Source organism: Cynocephalus volans, chromosome X, assembly GCF_027409185.1.
Source record: "Cynocephalus volans isolate mCynVol1 chromosome X, mCynVol1.pri, whole genome shotgun sequence".
Lineage (NCBI taxonomy): Eukaryota > Metazoa > Chordata > Mammalia > Dermoptera > Cynocephalidae > Cynocephalus > Cynocephalus volans.
In genome coordinates this window covers 115,584,527-115,604,587 of record NC_084478.1, presented here as the reverse complement: position 1 = coordinate 115,604,587, position 20,061 = coordinate 115,584,527, and the positions used below count along the sequence as shown (strand labels likewise).

The following is a 20,061-nucleotide window of genomic DNA, read 5'->3' as shown; positions in this document are numbered from 1 at the left end:
AATTACTTATTTTCAAAGAATTTCATCAAATTTTACTACATCCCTTTATATTACTTGATTACTCTTTATAAATAATCATTTCATAAACTGTATAAACACAACCATTTTTAAATTATGTTTTGCTTGTAACTTTGTGAACCGATCTGCTTCCTTTTTTAGATGTTGAGAACTCTATAACCCAGTGTGTTTAATCTTTTAACCTCAGTTGACAGGAAGCTCAGAGCTAAATACAATGCTCAAATGTAATAAATATCTTACCTCAGGATTTCATTTTCTCTATATAAAGTGTTCCTGAACTAGGGTTCCAGGACACCCAGGGGGAGGGTGCCTAGATAGGCTTCAAGGTTGTTGGCAAAACAATGTCTCCATTTGCATAGATGTACTTCTCTGAAGAGATTTTCCATAGCTCTTCATCAGATCTTCAAAGGGGTCTATGGCCCGAGAATGTTTTTGAACTCCATTGTTTCTGATCACTCTTTCTGACTTCATTTTTCATTGCCCTTCTGCATATGGGCTTTTATTATAAGGTGCCTCAACTCCTCTCATAGTTATGCAAGGCATTCATTAGAAATAAACAAATAACTCACTTTAAATTTATATTGAAGGGCATTTGAATTTTCTTTTTGAATTCAGAGGTATCAGATTCATCACTATGGATTTTGATGACTGTTGTGCACTGTTAAAGCCAAGAGGGTACAGTGGATTGGACTAAATATGTACTGTCACTGGGTATCTCTTAGGGGTCTTTTTTATTCACTCCTTGGTATTGGCTTGTTTACCTGTCATTTGTCAGTCTCATAACTGTCAAGAACAGAGAGGGGGAAATTTATATTAGTTGAACTTTCCAGGTCATGACAAATTACTAGTGATAATCTCTGGATTAAATGCAGTTTTAATATTTTCTGTTCTATTATCTTTAGATGAATTTTATATTATTCCTTTTTATGGATTATCTGCTGTACTATTCCTGTGAATTAACACAAGTTAGAGGTAACAGTATAATTTTTTTTAAGAAAATATATGTTTTCTTATAGATTTACTTTAAAAGTTGATTAATAGAAACAAGGAAAACAGATATAATTTTAAAAAAATACTTTTAAGTATTTCAATTTTTGTTTTCTCCTAACCCTAAGATGCACAGCAAGTGTTTTTGAATTAACAAATTTGGCCTGGTAAAACAGCCTCAAACACTATAATTACCTCCTTTATAGAAAAAAGATTTTGGAATGTTTTTTTCCATTTTCTCCCTGAATCCCTTTAGTTATCTCCTCTAAATGATGTGTTGCATAATCCACACCCTTACAATGTTAACAGGCTGGTTTGGCTCATTAGTGATGGGACATGGTTGGTATTGAAGATAATCAAAATATCTGCTTCTGAGTCACAACAATCATGCTCAACAGCAGTTTAAGACATTTAAATGCCATTAAAATTAACTTTATCATACAGACCTTAAGAGTACACTGAGAATTCATTTCCTTTTAAGTACCATCTGAGCAACATGTATTTGATTTAACAGATTTACAGGCCCTTTTCTTCTGTTTCTTTGCTTTAGGTATCAGAGAGGTAGTCAATAGGCAGAGAACAGAAATGTAATGATAGGGAAAATAATTTCTAAACGTTATCCTTTTTATTCTTTTCCCTTAGTATTTACAGTACAAGGTATTTCAGGAGTCCTAAGGAAGTTTTCCCAAAAAATAGACAAAGGTATCATACCAGGGATCCACGAAGGCTCTCCCACCACGAAATATTTTTCCTAACTTTACTTTCGCAAGTACAAATCCATTTCCGTGAGCTAAGGCATTGTAGCCTCATATCTAAAGAACATTGGAACACTACTAGATTCCAACAAGGTGGTATAAGTTGTTTATATCGGATTGCTAAGAATGAGGCAAGAGGGAAGGGAATAGGATATAGTACATTTATTTTTATATTTGGGACTAGTGAAACAACTAAGAAGTACAGACTAAGGTAAGAGGCCTTAATAGTCAGGTGGCAAGTCAGCATAAAGGGATTGAATATCTTGAGGTTAAGAGGGAAGAACTGAGGGGTGTCAGAAGGTCACAAAAAGAAAAAAAGTGAAAAGCCAAATACAACTGAATTTGTCAAGTGCCATCAGAAGTCATAAATAATGTCATATTTCTGTCATGAGGAGTTTGCAATAACATACCATACTTTCAAAGCCCCTTGCAACTTGATTCTCCATACATATTTGACAAATAGCTGAATGAATGGATCTATGATATATCTGGCAAAGGTACAGGCTATGGCCAGGTTGGGAACATAGTGGAAGTGAACAGCCCATAGAGGTGGCCAACCTGAAAGCTTGACCTCATCAGCACAGGCCTTCAATCCACAGAGGAACTCAGCTCTATTCTATTCACAACTCCAGTGGTACCTGTTTAAGCAGTGCCCTCCCTCCTGCCCGGCCCCAACACACACACATAGGGCTCCTGAGAAAACTGTATTCTGGATAGACTGGTTTCTCTCACAGGTGGATTGATAACTAGGTCTCACTAAGCAGTCACTGAAATTGTACAGTTGTGCTGGTTATAAGTATTCCTGTCCCTCCATTAGGAAATACCTCCTATTTCTACATTATCCATTCTCTCTGTTCACTCTTCGGCCTTATGAATAGCAATTCAAGTATTTAAAAGAACAATTGTGTTATTTCAGATTCTCATCTCTACTCCCTTGATTTAGATTTCTACAAGACTCATAAAGTTATTATTCTTGGTTTAGTCTTATTGGCAGAAATGCTTTCATATCTGAGCTCTCCACAACAATTACAATGGAGTGAAGGAAGCCACTTCTTTGAAATTCAGGTCTCTATTTTAATCATTTTCATTCCAATCTGCAAAACAAGTGCATGCTCAGGGAATTTGAGATGAACATTCAGAAGAAGGAGTACATTAAGAATATAAAAGGGGCATGTCGGCATCCATATAATTTATTTTGCCAGGATGAGATACCCATGGGTAAAAACTTGTGCAGTCCCCTGCAAAGTGCCCTGGGTGACCTGAGTATAACCATTTAGCCTCTTTATAGATAAGTCTCCTGCTTCCTCCTCAATACAATCAAAAGGGAAAATTCTGCCACACTTACCTGCTGTAAAAACAAAGCCCTGTGAAAAGTTTATAAATATCTATAAGAGGATAAGATGTTATTATCAACAATTATAATAATATTTAAGAAAAAAATATTGAGTGCAGTAAAATTAAACTCTAATGGTCATGTACATTACAACTTTTTTATTGGGAGATTGGATATATAGCTATGTATAGAATTCCTAATTCTGGATTTTTTCCCCAAATTGGAAATCCTGTTAGGTAAAATGGCTAATTAGCACATGAGAAAATATGCAAGCTCCAGATACTTTGATGATGTTCATTGCAATTTCAGTCCTTTGCCTGCGATGTACCCCATGCTAGTTTATTGTGTGTTTGTGATTAACAAATTCGTTTGTTAAACCAGATGTTTTATTTTAACTATGTCAAGTATATCCCATTCATTTTTTACACCAGCTCTCCTGTTTGTGAATCAACAGGGCAACTGTTGGGGGCAATTCATCAAATTACCACTAGAGGGAGAGCTGTCCAAGTTTTTGTGTAGTACTCAAGTTTTCCCTACCCAATCTCTAAAACTAAGAATTTGTTATTGACCAACTGCTTGTTGCTGGGGAGGGATCACAGCACACCTATGATAATGCACATTGTGGGTGACAGAGGGAGCTAAAAGCTGATAGCACAACTGAAATCTTGCTCAAACTGCGGAACCAGATTAGACACACACCAGGTAAATGACCGAACACCGAAAAGTCCAACAGCAACAGCTATGGGTATTCACTGAGCTCTAGTATAGAACAGCTAGGCACAGTGCTATGTGTTTTGTATGCATTTTTCTCATTTCATTCTGTTTCAAACTCTGGGAGGGAGGGACTCTTGTTATTCCCATTTTACTAATGAGGAAAGAAAACCTCAGTGTTTAACTGACTTGCTCAAGGTCACTCAAGTTGTGGTGGCAGAGTTCAGACCCCAACCCAGATAAGTTGGACTCCAGAACCTAAGCTATTAATCATGATGTGTTCATGTGCTGCCTCCTATACTTGTCCTCACCCCAGCTCCCGAGCCAGTAAAACATTAAAATTTGCTGGGTGCTATCCAAATTGTCATATGTATTCCACAAAGTTCATGCTTGTCCAGTAGAGTAGACCTTTCCAGCTGAGTGATATTATATCCCCAAATAATAACCATTGTGAGAATAATAACCATCAAATAATATATGCCAATTATTTATCTATGGATTATACACAGTGTTTACAGTCTAATAAATTATTAATAATTCTTATACTTGATGTAACCTTCAAAGATCAGAACTAAACCTTGGATATATTTTACTTGACCCATACTAACATATTTAAAATTAAATATCTAGGGATAATCACCCAGTTTCTACCATTATAATCAAGGAATAGAGCTGTGTGCTTATCATAACATTCGTAGTTATGTATATTATTGAATACAGCATTATGCTCCCTGTTCTTAATATTTTAATGAGGGAGTTTAATGCCTTTTATTTCTGTCTCAGACCCCCTCCCATGCACCTGAAGACAAGTTTCTTTTTATTTATACCCATCACAGTGGCCTCCGTCTGCCTCAAGTGGGCAGCACACAAACACTAGCCAGTCAAACCCTTTAAGGAGTGACCTATGCCTCCTTACTCCTAGCCTATAAATATGGACAAAGCTATTTGCCACTTTTTAAAAATAAAGTGCTATCTGTGGAAAAAATATTGATTTTTTAAGTTTCATCTGTGCATCAATGTTCATCAGTAAAAAGATTCCCTGCTGCAGCTCTATAAATACAATGAATGATACTGCTCTAGATTTTTTAAAACATTTTTACATTTTTTATGAATTGGATTATATGCCTCCTTTTCATACTTTTACCCCCTACTATTTGTCAATGGGAAAGTTCTGCCTAAATGAAGTCCTTCATCTCATTTCAATCTAGTGATTATGCTTAATAATGGTCTGGCAACCGTCTTCATTTCCCTCTCATTACAAGATCTGTGCAATGCTTTGTCAGGATAATTCTTTTGATCTTTACCAGATGAATGAGCCACAGTTACATTCTGGAGGTGAAGCCATGGTGAGGCATTACAACTAACTCCTCAATTCCTGATTACCTGAAGCTTTATGAGTCTCCTTGGGAATGAGCCACTAGCCAGGAGCTCTTCTCACATGCACTGATGTTAATGAGAAGGCGGAGGCAGCAAACATACCTATGGGAGACACGATATCAGCTCTACCCGCCAGCCAATCTAGCAGGCTTTCTGCTGCCCCTGAAATCCAGGATGCTTGTCAGTGAGCTTCTCTCCCATGCCAAATCTTCTCCACATCCTATGTTCACAGTCATCCAAGCCAAAAACTTTGGGAGTCATCCCTGAATCTTGACTTTCCCTAAGACATTAAGTCTTGCCACTTCTGAAAAGTTACTCAAATCTGTCCTCTCTCTAGACATTTAGTGTATCTTGATTGGACTACTGCAATATCATTTTTTTCAGTTTTATTAACTTTTAATTAACAAATAAAATTGCATATGTTTATGGTATGCATCATAATGTTTTGATATATGTATACATTATAAAATTTTGAAATCAAGATAATTAATATATTCATCACCCCGCATAATTATGTTTTGTGGTGAGAGCACTTAAGATCTACTCTCTTAACAATTTTAAGGGGCTGGCCAGTTAGCTCAGTTGGTTAGAGTGCAGCCTTATAACACCAAGGTCACAGGTTTGGATCCCTGGATCCCCGTACTAGTCAGCCACCAAAAAGAAACAAAGCAAACAATTTTCAAGTGTACCTTGTTATTAACTATATCCACTATGCTGTACAAAAGATGTCTTGAATTTTCCTACTGTTTGGTTGAAACTTTGTACCTTTTAACCAACATTTCCCCATTCCCCACTACTGGCCCCTGGTAACCACCATTCTATTCTATGCTTCTAAGAGTTCAACTTTTTTATATTTCACGTATGAGCGAAATCATGCATTGTTTATCTGTCTGTGCTTGGCTTATTTCACTTAACATAACATCCTGCAGGATTGTCCATGTTGTCATGAATGACAGGATTTCATTCTTTTTTCAGGCTAAATAGTATTCCTCTCTGTGTGTGTGTATTATATTTTCCTTACCCATTCATTTATTAATGGACACGGGTTGATTCCATATCTTGGCAATTGTAAATAATGCTTTGATAAACATCAGACTGCAGGTATCTCTTCAATATCCTGGTTTAGTTTTCCTTTGGATATGTACCCCAAAGTACAATTGCTAGATTACATGATAGTTCTATTTTTAATTTTTTGAGGAACGTCCATACTGTTTTCCACAATGGCTATACAAATTTGCATTCCCACCAATGGTGTGCAAGGTTTCCCTTTTCTCCACATCCTCATCAACACTTATCTTTTGGCTTTTTGATAAGAGCCATTTCAACAGGTGTGAGGTGATATCTCATTGTGGTTTTAATTTGCATTTCTTTGATGATAAGTGATGTTGATCATTTTATTCATGTATCTGTTGGCCATTTCTATGTCTTCTTTTTAGAAATGTCTGTTCAGATGCTTCGCCCATTTTTTAGTGAGGTTATTTGGTTTTTTGCTATTGTGTTATTTGAGTTTTATATATATTTTGTGAATTAATCCCTTATCAGACATATGATTTGCAAATATTTTTGCTCATTCTATAGGTTGTCTCTTCACTTTGTTAATTGTTTCCTTGGCTATGCAGAAGCTTTTTAGTGTGATGCAATCCCATTTGTCGATTTTTGCTTTTGTTGCCTGTGGTTTGGAGATCATAGCCCCCTGCCAAATCATTACCCAGACCAATGTCAAGATGCTTTTTCCCTATGTTTTTTTCTAGTATTTTTAGAGTTTTAGGTCTTACATTCAAGTCTTTAGTGCATTTTGAGTTAATTTTTTGTATATGGTGTGAGATGAGGGTCTAATTTCACTCTAATTTCAACATGCATGTGCTCTGGGCACTTTTTGTCAAAGTTGAGTTGATAAACCTGCAGGATGTTATGTTACGTAAAATAAGCCAAGCACAGACAGATGAACACTGCATGATCTCAGTTATATGTGAAATCTAAAAAAGTTGAATTCATAAATATAGAGATTTGAATGGTGATCATAAGGGGCCAGGAGTGAGGAATGGGGAAACATTGGTTAAATTCAACATGCATGTTTAATTTCAATACACATGTGGATATCCATTTTTCCAAAGACCATTTATTGAAGAGACTGTCCTTTCCTTATTATGTGTTCTGAGCACTTCTGTCAAAGATGAGTTTACTGTAAATGTATGGGTTTATTTCAGGTCTCTCTAATCTGACCCATTAGTCTACATGTCTGCTTATACATTAGTACCATGCTATTTTGATTACTATAGCTTTGTACTATATTTTGAGATGAGGTAGTGTAATGCCTCCAGCTTTGTTCTTTTTGTTCAAGGTTGTTTTGGTTATTTGGGGTCTTTAGTGATTTCATAAGAATTTTAGAGCTCTTTTTCTATTTCTGTAATGAAAAATTGCATTGGAATTTTGATAGGAATTGCATTGAATCTTTAGATTGCTTTGAGTAGTACAAACATTCTAATAATATTAATTCTTCCAATTCATGAACATGGAATACTGTTCCATTTATTTGTGTCTTCCTCAATTTCTTTCATTAAATTTTTATAGTTTGTGTCATATGTATCATTCACCTCCCTGGTTAAATTTATTTCTAAGTATTCTTTGATGATATTGTAAATGAGTTGTCTTGACTTTTTTTTTGGATAGTTACTTGTTAGTGTAAAAACATGCTGATGATTTTTGTACGTTGATTTTGTATCCTGCTATTGCAATATCTTTGTAAATGATCTTCCACCCTTTCCATTCCAATCAGTTCTTTCAGCAGCGACCAATGTGATCTTTTAAAAATGTAATGCTATATGTCCCTTTATTGCTCAAATCCTTCAGTGGATTTCTGTGTGCAAGTCTCTTAGCCTAGCTCCCCTTGCTCACCTAAAACTGCCTATCTTTTCAGCCCCTATCGACAACACTTCACACATCCTATACTTGAATCAAATACTCACAATTTCCAAACAGGCCATTTACTTCTCTGCGTTTGGTCTTCTGGCTCTTTCCACTAGAATACTCTTCAGAACCTCTGTGCCTACATATTGAGATTGTACTCATACTCCAAGACCAAGATTCAAATGTCACTTTTATGAAACTGTACTTCACTGCCCAATGTGAATTCTGTCCTCTGTGGTGCTCTCACCATGTGTTTGTCTACACAGCTCACTCCCAGTTAAATGGTTGTCTCATTTTCTCTATATTTCTAGGACAAGGCCCAATGCAACACACACAGTAGACACTTAAATTTTTATGGGATTAAATCAGTTGTGTTATTGTTTCCCCCCAAAATTCACTGATAATCAAAAGTTGTTTAAATTTGTCAAAGATACCATAATATTTCCCCTATTGCTCCCCAACCAGAGCAAGTGATGTGTCCAAACTCGGATAGGAATGTCAGAGTATTGGCCCCAATATACAAAATGTGTTCATAATAATAAACGACTGCCACTTTTCCATGACCTGTGGCCATGAGTAACAGAAATAATGTCTCTGCCACACCCCTACTCAAGAACTCATGATCCCCTGCTGAGTAAATCACAATCACCAGTCTATCACCCAAGTTCTTACAAATCGGCCCTACCCTATCAAAGTGGCCCTACCCTATCAAAGTGACTGCCTACCCCTCTAAGAGAAACTCCCTGCTCTATACAGGCTGACCTCCACTGACCCTGTCCTACCCTAGCCTACCTTGTCAGAAAGCACTCATGCTATGGGATTCTGTTCACTCAGCTCTTTCCTGATGCCACCCCCACACCATTTCTCCCACTTTCCATGCATCTCTCAACCAAATCCTAGTCATGCCCTGAGCTTAATTTACCTAGGTGTCAAGTTAGAAGTGGCATCCTGGTTTTACTACCATACTGACTTGCACATTAGTCCAGTTCAGAGATTCCTTATGTTTTTCTTTTTCTTTCTCTTTTTTTTTTTTTTTTTTTTTTTCTCTTATTATCTTCCATCAGCACCTCCTGGATCAGAAACTTAATAGGACTTACTAAATATAGGTTTATATGTTCTCATCCTATGAGGCCTCATACAATTAACTGCTGGTGGAGTGAACTCCTTTGGTTAACTAAGTTTCATATTAGCTGGAAATTAATCTTTGGGTTGTTGAAATATTTTCTAAAACACTTGAATCCACTCCTCTGCCACAGTTAGTAGAGAATTGTGAAAAGAATAAAATCTTTCTGGATTGACTGAGAATTTGTCAGACCTTTCAGTTCATTACCCTGGACCCCAATGCCAAGGTGGTGAAAATAATATAGAGCTGACTGGGGATCAGAAAATGTGGGTTCTCATTCTACCTCTGCCTCATTAACATGACACCTGGCTTTGTGTAAGTCAGTTTCTACTAATAAAAGAAATGAAGATGCTAAACTAGACAAGCTCCAACCTGGCACCAATAATATGGATTATGTGATGGTTGCCGAGGTCCCTGGTCAAGAAGACAAGCTGCATATTTGCTCACTTGGAATATCTCCCACTGGGAATCTTCTTTTTGAGTTTTTTCTTAATTTCAAAGTTACAGACAGCTAAAACAAATAATATTATAAACTCCTATGATTTCAACATCCAAAATTAATAATGATAACTTTTTTTTCCAATTCGCTTTCAGTAGCTTTGTTTTATTAAAGAAATAAACATTGCAGATATAGCTAATGTCCCCTTTAACCAGCACACACAGTCCCATCTTCATCTCAAACCCCTCTCTGGAGGTAACTACTATGCCCTCCAAAATTTAGCCTCTAACACACATAGATGTGAGCACTGAAAAAAAAATTAGTGACTAAAAGCTTATTTTACAAGGGAAGGGGTTGAAGGTAGGAATAAAGACCAGTTAAGTGATGGCTCCTGTGAGGTGTATTCCAGTGCTTGGTACACAGGTGATACTTAGTAAATCTTCCCTATTACAACTGCTACTACTACGACTTATATATCAGTCTGTTAATTCTTCTACTGTACTTTTCAAGCCTTTACAAATGATAGTACACATTATTTCAATACAGATTACTATTATTTCCCCTTTAAAGTCAGGTCATTAAATAGTTTTTTCAAATTTGGGGCATAAGTAAGTCACAATACCTATAAATTTCACATCAGGACACTGAATGGGCATAATGGGCATAATGAAATAACTCTAATAATAACCAAAAAACTGCTCTGACCAGGTCAGCTAAATTATAGTGCCTTGAGAGATTTGGGATAAGTCAGCAGTCACATCCACCTGTTCTAGAAAACATTATCATAAGACCATTTTTACTTAGAAGCAGACTTAAAGGCACCAGAAAGCCATAAAATAACCTAGAATGCTTCTTGTAAACCCTTACGTAAACTAGTAACAGTCCCAAATCTCTATGTTATGTACAACCAATAGAAAACCTGATGAAGTCATTAGGCAAGGCTGTCTTCTCTCTTTCTATCCTTTGACCTTTCCCCTTTCTTGTGATTATAAAATGCTAAACACTGCTGGCCCTGTTTGTAATGCATTTCTCAGGGTGACCTAACTATGCGTGTCCCCAATTGCAATCATCATATTTGCTCATTAAAACCTTGCTATGTGTGTGTGTGTGTGTGTGTGTGTGTGTATACACACACATATATATGTATACATATATATATGCACACACACATATATATATATGTGTGTGGTCTCAGTTTTTTTTTAGGTAAACACTAACATATGATAATATGATTTCATAGTCATTTTACATAATATTATAGAGTAAATGTACATAATATACATATACACATATATAATATGCACATATGTATATTACTCTATACTATTTGCCATAGATTGGTGCCCCCCTAACTTCATTGAGACTTAATCCCCACTGGAATTGTCAAAGGTGGGAAATCCTATTATGGTAATGAAAGCTGGGGCCTTGAGGAGGTGATTAGATTCTAGAACCACACCATAGTAATGGATTAATAATGGTGGCCAGGGGCATGATTCTCAGGCTTTAAGAAGAGTGTGCATGAGGAGCTATCTCTCTCTCTCTGCTCTGCCATTTTCTGCCATGAGAGAACCCTACATTGCTGCAAAGCCACCACCAAAGAAAACCCTCACCAAATATGTTCCCTGGACTTTGGTCTTCCCAGCCTCTGAAACTGTTAAGTAATAAATTTCATTTTGTTTATAAATCACCCAGTTTCAGGTATTTCTGTTTTAAACAACAGAAATGGACTAATACACTATTATAATACATATATTTGTTGTATGCTAAATTATAATAACTTATATTACAATATTATTGACTACATATTTATATTTTATAAACTATATATACATTTATTAGATTGCATATTATTTTATAGCTTACAAATTTGTATTTTGCATATTATTTTATAGCTTATAAGTTTGTATTTATATAAATATGTTTATTTTATATTTTATATAATTATTAATTATATAATGTATATAATAAAAATATATTTTAGAACTAAATATATGTATAATTACGTTTATGTGTTAACTATAATAGGTTGAATCACATGAAATTGCTATTTTTGCAGATCAAGGTCAAATATTGACAATTTCATATGAGTCATCCTACTATATATTTTATGTAAAATATCATAATATAAATAAACATTTATTATATAAAATTGTAACTATCTTTAAAAGGCGGAGCAGTGCAAAATAGGGTTATGAACCGCTTTGTTAGTTGGTAAATATTTTTGTTATTTATCAACACAAATTTGTCAGGCCTGAGCCACTTAAATAGTTCATAAAACCCACAAAGCACCTTCTAGCCCCCAGGCTTTTGCAGTGGCTGTGCCCAGGGCCTAGTACACTGTTCCCTCACATACCCGCATAGCTCACTGGCAGGCAACCTCCTACATTGTATCTCTTCAAGTAGGTTGGGGGCGAGGGGAATTTACTTGTTCTTGGATTGATTCCAGACTGATCAGGTAAAAAGATAGGTGGCTTAATACCCCTCCCCCCACCATCTCCACAAGCAGCTCTGACACCCTGAGCACTTCCCTTCCTTCCTCCACCCCCACCCTCACCTCATACCTGTCCACCCAGTTAACTCCATTCTCATCCAAGTAGGTGTTGTGGAGGGGCAGAGGGGCGGTAATGGAAGGTGAGGCAGCAATTTCTCCCCCATCCCTAATCACGCGTGTTCTCCTTGACCCCTGTGGCCCGGGAAGTGGCAGCTGTGGGGTACCTTGGAGTGCAGGTTGGACAAGTGCCTTGAGGTGGAAATGCCCAGGCCACTGGCGCGGTGGAGAGCCGGTCCTCAGCAACCTTCAGAACGTATCGCGTTCGTTCATGAAGAGCATTTGGAGGGCAGCTGTGGGTTGAAGTGGGGCTGAGGCCCTCAAAATGCCGGAAAGAGCCTGGGTGCCATGGAGGAGGGTGGAGGTACGGGTATCACTTGGAGGTGTGGCCAAGAGTGCTCAAGGGGGCACCACCCTGGCCTCAGCCTTACACACCAGGGAAACTGCCAGGTTCACAGCACTTCCTGGGTATAACCTGCATCAGTGTAGTGTTGGCACCTTAATAATAAAAGGTTTCACTATCCAGAATGTCTGCCACGCCTTTTCCCCTCTAGGGTATGAGTATGATTACAGGACATTCCATAATGTTACTATGTCCGCTTAGGTTAATATTAGAAAATTAAACGTATGCCACTGTGCCCACGTACTAATCATCTCCACGGTGAAAAGGGCATAATTCTAGTATATCCGCGTTACTATTATTTGTATTTTTATTAATATCATAATGTTATAATTTTAGTTAACCAGGAAGCACCAGCAGGTAGGCTTGTGTTATGCTTTACCTTTTGTTAATTTGGGATAATTACTGTGTGCTCATTATCATTTGTGTTTACATTATTATTTATATTATTTAATTATTTCACCTTTAGAGAATCAATTATTATAAAGTTCTTAATTGAGTACATCATTAATCATTATAACCAATACTGTAATTGTATTATTAACTATTATTTATACCACAATCATTGTTAATAACAAATATTACAGTGCAACACAATTTAATAACTTAATAATAAATATAATTAATAATAAATGAATTCTATACTGCTAAGAAATCCTGGTGTTTCCTTTTCATTTTATCAAAATCGGGATAAGTGAGGTAAATGTTAATGCAGTTAGTTGCATTATTCCAATATTTAAAAAAAAAAAAAAAAAAACATTGTAGTAACGACCACTGTTGGTAGTGCTGGTGTGGTTTTTTCCACTCTGGAAAATGACATAATGACATCACATAGTTAATCTTATCATTATTGTTATTGCTAATATTATTTTTGCATCTATGCATCTGTCCTAATAATGGATACCCATAAAAGAATAATGGTATTATCTGTTCTGCCTGTGAAATGAAGATGATTTTGGAATATCAGTAATTTACATTACATTGATATTATAATCATAATTAATACCACTCCTAAGAATCTTGACATGCATCTGTAAAATGGACATAATTATGAGGCATCACTGATACCCACGTATCAGTGGTACGTATAAGTAGTGGGAACATGACGGTGAGACTTAAAAAAAGGATTGGTTGGAAGTCTGTTTAAGAAGCAGTTAGAACCTCAGGTATACCATCCCAACATCAGCTCCATCATATTATTTGCCTTAATGTTAGTACTATAATTGCAATTAATGCTACTATGAGGAATAAGGGTTCTGGTAAATTAGGGAGAAATTCACACCTCAAGGAATTTTGGTCTAGTTTAAATGACTTAAAACTTGGTACACAATAGTAATAATGATGGTAATAATAACCATATTAATGATAGGAGAGTTTCTGAACTCTTTACTGTGTATCAGGAATTGCTTTACCTGCTTTACGTGCATTGCCTCATTTAATCTTCATAACAATCTCATAAGATAGGTATTATAGGTATCCCTAGTTTACATCTGAGCAAACTGAGATAAGAGATTAAATGTGTTGCCTATGGTCCCACAACCAGTTTGAATCTAGGTTGCACTCTCTTACCTACTACTATCTCACAGTTACTGATACGAATAATTATCACATGTAACTAATATTTTAATCCAAGTTATAGCAATCTTATTGTTGTAATATATCAGTGAAGAATGAGGGTTTCCCACTTCCTCATCTATAAAACAGCCATAGGCACAGGCAGTGGCTGCCTTTGGAGGTGCTGATATTGGGGATCCAGCCAGGGATGGAGTGACTAGTGTGCAGGGTGGTGCTGGGGATTAATCTCTCCCTCCACATGTTGTCAGGAGACTCAGATGAAGTAGCACAGACCAAAAGCACCTGGTATAGTGTTGGTGCACAATAAATACTTCTCAAAGATTCAGTAATTGTTCAATATGTCTCTTAGCTTCCTAGTAGCCCAGGTAAAAAGTAAGCAAAATTTTAAAAAGAATAAAGAAAGACATTGTTGTCAGTGATCAGTAAGTGAATGACAACAGTTCTTTTCTCTCTAGCTGTGGCACTCCCCTTTCTGTCTTTAACCACCCTCCCTTCCCTCCCTGCTCAAAGGAATACACATCATATCAACAGCCTGTTGTTTATGGCTGTTTATGAAGCTAGTTCAACATCACACAGTGGCGCAAGTCTTCCAGTCTGCAAGTGTCCAGTGTGTATTGGATAAGGTCCGGCTCAATCAATATGGCCTGGAAGGCTGCTGAGGGAGTGGAGTGAGTCTCCATCTCTGGGTGGGAGGATGAATGGATGAATGATGATGATGCCTGGGTGAATGAGAAATTGAGAGAAGGAATAAGGGAGATTTGTTAATGGGATAGAGGTTTGTCGGCCCCTCATAGGAAGGAATTGGAGGCAGGAGTTCCCTCTAGAAGTAGTGGGAACATGATGGTGAGACTTAAAAAAAGGATTGGTTGGAAGTCTGTTTAAGAAGCAGTTAGAACCTCAGGTATACCATCCCAACATCAGCTCCACATGCTACTTATAGGCTGGATGAGAGAGCTCTAGAAGATAAAACAGAAGGGATATGTTTACCTGGGCATGCCTAGCCAGGCCAAGCCACATCTTCCTTTTGATGACTATTTATTCACCACTGAGCTTAGGCACCCTGCAGAAATTTTTTTTTTTTTTTTTTTTTTTGTCTTTTTCGTGACCGGCGCTCAGCCAGTGAGTGCACCGGCCATTCCTATATGGGATCCGAACCCGCGGCAGGAGCGTTGCTGTGCTCCCAGCGCTGCACTCTCCCGAGTGCGCCACGGGCTGGGCCCCCTGCAGAAATTTTGAGGGTAATACAGCCCAGACTATCAGGGTTAGGGCAATTGGGAGAGGGATCGCCAGATTCACTGTCCCTTCTCCCTGCCAGACCACTGAGGCCTGACCACCTTCTTTCTGTCCTCCAAGAAAACTTTTCTTCCTCTGAAAAACAAGAGTTAGATGCCAGGGACCCCAATTTCCTGCTGGCCTCATCTTTGCTTCTGGCTCTGTCCTTAACCACTTCTACACAAACCTGAAGGTTTACCCACTGTATCTCTTACTGTGACTCAGATACAGGTGAGCCTGGAGAGACACCAGAGATGTCCCTCTTACATTGGTCTCACCATGAAATTCCAGAGGGGCAAGTAATGTCTTTATTTAGGTGGTCCAGTGGGGAGGACGGCTCTGCACATTCTGTTTTCAGGAGATTTGGTGATGGGGGAATCTTAAGTTTCAGAACCCTAAGGGTCTTCTTCCTCATCCCTGGTCATTGTAGTTCAGTTTCTGGGGCCCATCAACATCACCTAGATCACAGATTGTTAAGAGATTACTACCCATCATCTTCTCCCCACACCCATCTTCCCAACCAAAACAAAAGCTCCTGGACCCTGCTTCGGCTGAGAGTATGGGATCGGTCTTTGGAGCATGAGGTTCCTAGTGAAATACAAAATCCTGACCCTCAACCCCATAAAGACCCTGCAGTAGGCAGAAATTCTAAAATGACTTCCCCAACATGTCCCCATCCTCACCTCCAGAACCTGTAAATATGACATTACTTCTGTGATAATGTTACATTATATGGCACAATTGATCTTAAAATAGGCAAATTACACAGGTTGGCCTGAACTAATCTTGTGGGCGCTGAAAAGCAGAGAACTTTCTGCAGCTGCAGAAGGAAGGGAAGTCAGAAAAATCTGAAATGTGATGAGGGCTCCATGCACAATTTCTGGCTTTGAAGATGGAGGGAGACACTTGAGAAGGAATGCAAGCCACCTCTAGGAGCAACAGAAATGTTAGCCCTACAGCCATTAGGCACTGGATTCTGCCAACAACCTGAATGGGCTTGGAAAGAGATTCTTCCCCAGAACTTCCATGTAAAAGCAGCCTAACCAACACTTGACTTTGGCCTTGTGAGACCCTAAGCAGAGAACTCAAGTGAACCCACTCAGACTTCTGACCTACAAAACTGGGAGTTTATAAGTGGATGTTGTTTTAAACTGCTAGATTTGTGGTTATTTGTTACGGAAGCAATAGAAAATTAATATAACTTCTTAATCCCCTACCTTCTTCCCTTTACCCTTAACAGACTACCAGCACCCTGACAGGGTCCCGCACATCAGTTCCTCTCATCATCCAGAAGGATGACTTGTTTCGTCTATAAGGTAATTTCCCCAGATTCTCACCCATGCTGCCTTTGCTCTGCTCAAAATCTTTGCCCTCAGGCCTTCCATACATGCCTAACGGGTATTTTGCCCACCAAGACCCCCTAATTATCCCCCCAGTACTTACCAAGCACAACTGAATATCTCCTCACCCAATCCAGAGCATGAACTCTAAGCCAGAGTAGGGACTGGATTCAGAAAGAGCTGAGATTTGACTCTGTTACATGGTGAATCCTCTGGAAAAATTTTCTAATGGAAAGCTTTTCTGATGCATGCATGGCCAATGGTGGAGGTGGCCAGGGAGGAGCATTCCCTATTACCCCAGCACTAGCCTCCACCCTTCTGGGTCTATATGTTCTAGGAAGATATAAGCAGATAATCAGGCCAGGTAAGTTGAGGTAGAGATTAGAAGAGTGTGCTTAACAGGTTCTGTCCAGGCTATCTCCCTCTCCCTCTCCCTCTCCCTCTCTCTCTCTCTCTCTCTCTCTCTCATGTAGCTATCTCTCTCTCTCTCTCTCTCTCACACACACACACACACACAGACACACACACACACACACACACACAGACACACACACACACACACAGACACGTAGTTTTTGACTATTTAAGTCAGCACTGAGCTTAGCAGGCTTGCAGCCTGAACAGGAACATTTGGGGATATCAGGACCAATGTCCCAAGATATGTCCCCTACAATATGATGGAGGCTAGATCACTGCTATGGTTTGAATATCCCCCCCCCCACACACAAAGTTCATGTTAAAACTTATTCCTCATTGTGACAGTATTAAGAGGGTAATCCAACTATAGTATTTCAAAGGTGGGGCCTTTAAGAGGCAATTGGATCATGAGGGCCATGCCCTCATGAATGGATCAATCCATTCATGGATTAATGGGTTATTATGGGAATAGACTGGTGGCTTTATAAGGAGAGGAAGAGAGCAATTAAACATGCTCAGCCCTCTGGCCATGTGATACCCTGCTCCTCCTTGGGACTCTGCAGAGTATCCCCTCCAGGAAGAAGACCATCGCCAGATGTGTCCCCCTTGACCTTGGACTTCCCAGCCTCCAAAATAGTAAGAAATACATTTATTTTGTTTATAAGTTACCCAGTTTCAGGTATTCTGTTATAAGCAACAGAAAACAGACTAAGACAATCACCTTCCTCTACAGACCCCGAAAATAAAATAAAGGGCAGTGAGAAAAAACTGACCTTCAAAATATAAACCTAGCTTTACCCCTAATGCTGCAGGAGGATGGGGAGTGGGTAGACAAAGGGAGGATGGGTGAACAGGGTGGCCTGGGGTACCTGTTGTCTCTGCCACATACCATGAATCCCATCTTTTTCCCGACTTCCACAATCCTGTTCCCTCTATCCCTGTATGTAACCATCTTTAGTGACATGTGGCTCTTCCGCATCCATATCCACTGACCTCATACTGCAAGTCAGTTGAGGGTGATTCTATAGAGACCCATCCCAGAAACCTCCTCCCACCACTGGCCACAGAAGTCTCTGTCACAGGTTCTGTAGGGACAATATGGGGATAACTACAGGACATTATGGTCTGCCTCCACACATACCATGACTCCCATGGTCAAATAGGGCCAATTTGTTTAAATTCTGAGACCAATAGGGTGATGAATTTGGATACCCTCTTTTTTTTCTTAGCAGAGGTGTGGCCTGAAGGAGGTCTTAGACCTCTCCCAAATTTGAACTTTTAAATTTAAATCCTCCTGTATCTTTTGTCTCAGTCTTGCTAGCTTAGGAACTCCATGACAGAATATGAGCTTAACATCTGCAGTGAATATCTACCATGCTCTCCTCCTGCCTGTTGCTCTCCTAACTGGCAGACCCCAGGTCCAGGCTCCAGTCTATGTGCCTTGCCTGATGCTGTGTGACTTTGGGCCAGTGTCTAAATCTCTCTGAATCCCACTTCAAAAAAAAAAGGGACTAGGGCTTCATCCAAACCCTCATGAAGTCCAGGTCCTCTGGAACCCTTTACACTGCTCTTTGCTTAATTGCAACAGATTCTTGAATGATCTGAGATACTAGAAAAGTCTAGGAAAGAAATTTCTAGACAGGTGGTATAGTGTGAGGTTAAGCATTTGGGCCCAGGAACTAGGTTCAATTGCCATTCCTGCAATATCCTAAGTGTGTTTCTTTGAGGTATTCATTTTAAGGTCTCTTTGCTTAACTTTCCAAGTCAGCAAAACAAATAATATTGGTGCCTATTTCATAAGATCTTTGTGAGGATTTGATGATGAACACATGTCAAGCACTTAGAACAAACAGTATCTAACATCTAGTATGCACTCATGTATTAGTTATTGTTAATAGTAGTGTATTAGTTCATTTTGTGTTGCTATAACAGAATACCTGAGCCTGGGTAATTTATAAAGAACAGAAATTTATTTGGCTTATGACTCTGGGACAGCTGCATCTGGTGTGGGCCTCAGGCTGCTTCTCCTCATGGCAGAAAGCGGCAGGCAGCCGGCGGGTACAAGCAGATCACATGGCGAGAGGAAGCAAGAGAGAGAGAGGAGGTGCCAGGGTCTTTAAACAACCAGCTCTTGTGGGAACTAACAGAGTGAGAACTGACTCATTAATTCCCCCACCTAAGGAGAACATTAATCCATTCATGAGGGATCTGCCCCCATGACCCAAACTGCCACACTGGAGATCAGATTTCCATGAGTTCTGGGAGGACAATACATCCAAACTCCATCAAGTAGTGATAGTAAATACATGATTTATAATTGTAGCTGTGAAAATTCTTATCAGTAATATGATTTATGAAATTGAAAATGTTTAATATTAGGAATTATCACCCATATTAGAAATAATGTAAAATATCAGTAGTGATAATTTAGTTTACATTGGCAAACATAATTTAATTCATTATCCTTGTAATCTCCCTGATGGAGTTTGGATGTGTTGTCTCCTCCAAAACTCATGTGGAAATTTGATCCCCAAGGTGGCAGTGTTGGAAACTGGTTGAGTCATGGGGGCGGATCCCTCATGAATGGATTAATGTTCTCCCTGGGGAAGGAGGGATCAGTGAGTGAGTTCTCTCTCTATAAGTTCCCACGAGAGCTCGTTGCTTAAAAAGACCCTGGCACCTCCTCTCTCTCTCTCTTGCTTCTTCTCGCCATGTGATCTGCTTGTACCCGCCGTCTGCCTGCCGCTTTCTGCCATGAGGAGAAGCAGCCTGAGGCCCACACCAGATGCAGCTGTCCCAGAATCATAAGCCAAATAAACCTCTTTTGCTTATAAATTACCCAGTCTCAGGTGTTTCTCT

The 20,061-nt window shown here is 38.8% G+C and overlaps 1 protein-coding gene across 1 annotated transcript in view; it reads right to left on the bottom strand.

The window, feature by feature from the left end:
* The window catches only part of IL1RAPL2 (interleukin 1 receptor accessory protein like 2), a 565,961-nt gene extending 549,127 nt beyond the window's left edge, over nucleotides 1-16,834 (bottom strand). The window contains exons 1-3 of the mRNA XM_063084855.1: nucleotides 16,691-16,834; nucleotides 16,211-16,265; nucleotides 12,316-12,537 (exon numbers count right to left, since the gene is read on the bottom strand). Coding sequence (XP_062940925.1) covers nucleotides 12,316-12,537; nucleotides 16,211-16,265; nucleotides 16,691-16,834 — 421 coding nt within the window. The remainder of the gene's footprint in view (nucleotides 1-12,315; nucleotides 12,538-16,210; nucleotides 16,266-16,690) is intronic.
* Nucleotides 16,835-20,061: the final 3,227 nt, after the last annotated feature.